The 4988-nt window shown below is 33.6% G+C and overlaps 2 protein-coding genes across 2 annotated transcripts; one reads left to right on the top strand and one right to left on the bottom strand.

The window, feature by feature from the left end:
• The first annotated feature begins 1076 nt into the window (after nucleotides 1–1076).
• Nucleotides 1077–2825, top strand: LOC137811774 (tetrahydroberberine oxidase-like). The gene has a single exon (XM_068613607.1). It carries the CDS (start codon nucleotides 1111–1113, stop codon nucleotides 2725–2727), a length of 1617 nt encoding a protein of 538 aa, XP_068469708.1. The 5' UTR covers nucleotides 1077–1110; the 3' UTR covers nucleotides 2728–2825.
• A 1173-nt stretch (nucleotides 2826–3998) lies between these two features.
• On the bottom strand, nucleotides 3999–4559 carry LOC137809441 (uncharacterized). The gene has a single exon (XM_068610551.1). It carries the CDS (start codon nucleotides 4557–4559, stop codon nucleotides 3999–4001), a length of 561 nt encoding a protein of 186 aa, XP_068466652.1.
• Between the last annotated feature and the right edge of the window lie 429 nt (nucleotides 4560–4988).

Here is a 4988-nt window from a genome sequence, read left to right as displayed (position 1 = left end):
CTGTCCATATCAGTCCTTATTTAACTTGGTTTTTTTATAATTATGTTTTGTATTTTTTACTTGAAATTAACATGATTGCATCATCAATAATAATAAAAATAAATACTAATTTATATTTATAGATTCAACTTTTATATTGTTGTAGGGTCTAATTGTTTTTTCTTCATTCTTAAAAAATAATAATTTTAAACTAAACATTTTAAATTTATTAATTTTTTATTTTTATTTTTTAAAAACTAATTAATATATTATTAAATTTGAATATGGTAAATAAAACAATAAGCATTGAACATCCCTTATTTAATTCCTTCTAGGTGCAAGCAATTTTTTCTCGTATAAAAAAGCTCGATCCCACACATACCGATATAGCTATTAAAAATATTTATTTAACTGAATTTTTTAATATTGAATAAATAAACATTAAAATATATCTTTTTCAATGCATTCAAAATTAAAATTATTAAAAAAATAATAATTTATTATTTATTTATTTATTTTTGAAATGGTGTTAGAGAAATAAAAAAAAAATGTTAAATAGGGAAATAAAAACAAAAAGTGATAGACAGATAAATAAAAATATAAATAATGATAGATAGAGAATTTACCCTATGAAATGATTATAGTATTTCGAATTTGATACAAATTAAAAATTAACTAGTAAATTAGGAAATAAATTAAAATATTAATATATTACTTTTCAATAAAAAAGTTGTATTTTTTTTGGCGCTTACGTAACCTAGTATCTACACTTATTATGGGTGTTGATATATATTAATACTCTCTATACTAAAAACATACACTTTATATCATAATAAATTAATATCTTATTTTATTTATTTAATATCAAATGTATATTATGTACTTTAAACAAAATTTGGTCAAAAAATATATATACATTGGCGCATTTGTCGCATCTTGCTTAAAATAATACAAAAAGCAATATTATAATAAAATAATAATTTATTGAAATATAAAGTAAATGTTACAGTTGTTAAGGATATCAAAGAATGAGTGGCATAACATTAGACTCCAGACTACTATAAATTATGGACTCCGCATTGTTCTTTCTCAAATTACAATTCTCATATCAACAACAAACCATACATAGAAATGAAGTACCTAAGCTCCTACTTTACCTATGTTACTGCCATTGCACTCTTTTTTTCCTTTGAACCTTCTTCAGCAGATTCTCATGAAAACTTTGTTCGATGTCTTTACAATTATCCCGACATCACCAACACAATCTCCAATGTTGTTTACACCCAAACCAACTCTTCATACTCCTCTGTCCTAGATCATACCATTGAAAATCGTAGATTCTCCAACTCAAGCTCAAAACCCCTTGTCATTGTCACACCACTGGATGTTTCCCAAATTCAAGCAACTATAATCTGTTCCCAACGCCATGGCCTGCAGATTCGAACCCGAAGTGGAGGCCATGATTACGAGGGTCTCTCCTACGTTGCCCAGGTTCCATTTGTCCTCCTTGACCTCTTAAACCTTCGACAAATCACAGTTGACGAAGAAAGCCGAACTGCATGGGTTCAATCTGGGGCAACCCTAGGTGAACTTTACTACAGCATTAGCCAAAAAAGCAAAACGCTAGGGTTCCCAGCTGGTCTGTGCGCTAGTGTGGGCATTGGTGGCCACATTAGTGGAGGTGGTTATGGACTCATGATGCGTAAGTACGGTCTTGCTGCAGATAATGTCATAGATGCTCACATAATCGATGTGAATGGTAACCTTCTTGACAGACAAGCCATGGGAGAGGATCTGTTTTGGGCCATTAGAGGAGGTGGTGGAGCAAGCTTTGGAGTCATTGTGTCTTGGAAGGTAAAACTGGTTCCAGTTCCATCAACCGTGACAGTGTTCGATGTTTCAAGGACATTGGAAGAGAATGCAACCGAGATCATTCAAAACTGGCAGCTTGTGGCCCATAAATTGGACGAACGCATAATAATTAGGGTGGACATAACAAGGGTTAATTCAAGTCAACATGGAAAGCTAACAATACAAGCCCGATTTGTGTCCTTGTTTCTGGGAGGAGTAGAAGAGCTTATTCCATTGATGCAAAACAACCTCCCAGAGTTGGGTTTGGACAGAAACGACTGTAAAGAGACGAGTTGGATTGGGTCAGCTGTTTTCTACAATGCTTTGTTGATTGGATCTTCAGGCAATGAACCCCCCGAATCTATGCTCAACAAAACTCAAATTCGTTTTGGAAATTACAAAGGAAAATCTGATTATGTGAAAAAACCTATTCCTATCGAGGGATTACGAGGATTATGGCGTTTGCTTTGTGACGCTAAGGTTGAATATGCTCTAGTTCAATTGGCTCCTTACGGGGGCATAATGAACGAGATTTCAGAGTCTGAAATTGCGTTCTCGCACAGATCTCAATACATTTATCATATACACTATGGGGTCACCTGGCAAGAGGAAGGGGACGAGATAGCACAAAGACACATGAATTTTATTAGAAGAGAGTATAAATATATGGAACCTTATGTTTCAAATTCTCCAAGAGCTGCATATATAAATTACAGAGACCTTGACATTGGGGTAAATAACAATGGTTACACAAGCTACACCCAAGCCAGCATTTGGGGTTTGAAGTATTTCAATAATAATTTCAAGAAATTGGCTAGAGTGAAGACCAAGGTTGATCCTGAAAACTTTTTCAGGAACGAACAAAGCATTCCTATACAGTCCATGGAAGAATATTAAATTATTTTTAAAGCATCTAGTATCTAGAATTGAAATAAAATAAATTTAATGAATGGTAAACCATCTAGTATCTACCATTCAAATAAAATATACTGTTATGCTTCTAAATTATGTTTTTGAGAGTAATTCAAATGTTTAGAATTACTCTTAATAATATTGTTCACACAAATGTTATTTTATTAGAATATTATTGACAAAAGTGAAGATTATTAGAGTTGATGACTACTCTAAAATGATAAAAAAATTTTGATAAACATAAAATTATTAGATTTAAGAGAGTCAACTTTGTTAACTCTCAGTCTACATTAACTTTTCAATAAATAAAAGTATACGTGTCAATGGTGAAATTAATATTGGATTATCAAAAATTAATAAAGTTCACTTACTATTATAGAATAATAAAGTCATCCTTTAAGTAAAAATATTTATGTTAATGTTAAATTAGTGTCAACTTAGTGATACTAGTTGGAGTCAATATTATTTATTTATTGTTTATATTTATTAAGTTAGTGTAAGTCAAATCAACATTAATTTCTTTTAATACTTATGATAAAGACAGATCAAACGATCTATTAAGATGTAAATTTGTTATACAGTCTTGTAATATTAAAATTGTTAGACGGTCTCTCAGTGTCAAACTCATTAGACAATACTTGGGCGTTTCTGTGTTATTATAAGAATAGTAAAAAACATATAAAGCATTGATTCATTAAAATATCCAACTATGAATAGACCGGTTATTTTTTTATCGGTAAGAAAAAATAAATAAATATGAACCATTTCAGGGGTGATCAAACCCTTATACATAACACTACCTCCTAACAACTGCGGAGGGCACACCCACCTACACCCAACCAAGGAAAACAAAACTCAAAAACACCTCTAAATCTAATACATGCAAGCCAAAGGATTAAGACACCATTCAGAATAAGAGAAAACAGTTGAAGGTACCTTGGAGACAACTCACAACCAAGACTTTAGTTGAATAAGCGTAAACACTTTCGAAACATCCACCACTCCCCCTTTAAAAATTACCTTATTCCTTTGCCTCCAAATCTCATTTAATACAACAGTCCAGATGGTTCCCCAAATCACATTAACAAATTCTTATGCATTACACATCCTAAACTATAGGAAGTGAAAGAAAGCATCAGAGTGGTCCACAGACGCCAAACCTAACCAAGCGTAACACTGACTCCTGACCAGCCAAGCTATTCTGCACTAAAAACCAAATGACTATAGCACTCCTCTTCCACCCTGCACATAATACATCAAACATTCCTGAGCTCTACCCCTCTCCTTACCAAATTTCCTTTGGTGGCTAACTTATTTTCAAACACCCTCCAAGCAGTGACTTGGGCCGAAGGCAAAGCCTTAGTCTTCCAAAGCATAACAAACCCAATATTGATCCCCCCTTCAGGCTCACCCCTTAAGAGAACATAAGCAGAATTAATCGTGTACATAGAGAACTCACCGTTCTTCCAGACCCAACCATCATTCATATCCAAAACTAGCCTCAGTCCTTGGAGCATCTCAAAATGTTGCCTTTCTAGATCCTTTTCCCACTCGAACAAGTTCCTTCTCCAAAGAAGATTCCACTTCCAGACTCCGTCAACCCAATACCCACACTCAGCCACTTTAGACTCTGGCAGACAGCTCAAAGAACACAATCTTCGAAAAACACTCTTCAGGTTACCGCGCCCCTCCCAATTGTCTTCCCAAAAACTGATAGACTTCCCATTTTCAATCTTCCACTTGAAACGATCTTCAAACCTCCTTCCCCAACTCTCAAACTCACAAACCTCTTTCAAAACTTTCCACCAAAGGGACATCTTAGCAGGATTCCTTTGTTCTCTCAGACTTCTCCACCCTCCGTATTTAAGTTCAATAACATCCTTCCACAAGCCTCCCTTTTTTGTCCCGAGACGCCAAATCCATTTTGCCTAAAAGTGCTATATTGAAAACTTTCAAATCAATAATGGCAAGACCACCTGCCTCACGGGGCTCACAGACTTTCTTCCACGCAGCCCAAACAATTTTTCTCCCCTCCAACCCCCACCCCTAAAAGAAACGCCTCTAAATTCTGTTAGGTTTATTAGTGTCTAAATTCAAGAGAGGGTGAATTGAACTTATAAAATTTTCAAATAGATTTGACTATTTCACAAAACATAAAAATATAGTAAAAGAATCGATTTATTGATAGGAATTAAAAATTAACTAATACATTAGGAAATACTTTAATTTTAATTCGTTCAATATTA

Source organism: Phaseolus vulgaris, chromosome 2 (assembly GCF_000499845.2).
Source record: "Phaseolus vulgaris cultivar G19833 chromosome 2, P. vulgaris v2.0, whole genome shotgun sequence".
NCBI classification, from domain to species: domain Eukaryota; kingdom Viridiplantae; phylum Streptophyta; class Magnoliopsida; order Fabales; family Fabaceae; genus Phaseolus; species Phaseolus vulgaris.
Note: the sequence above shows the minus strand (reverse complement) of the source record. Positions and strands in the feature narration are given on the sequence as shown.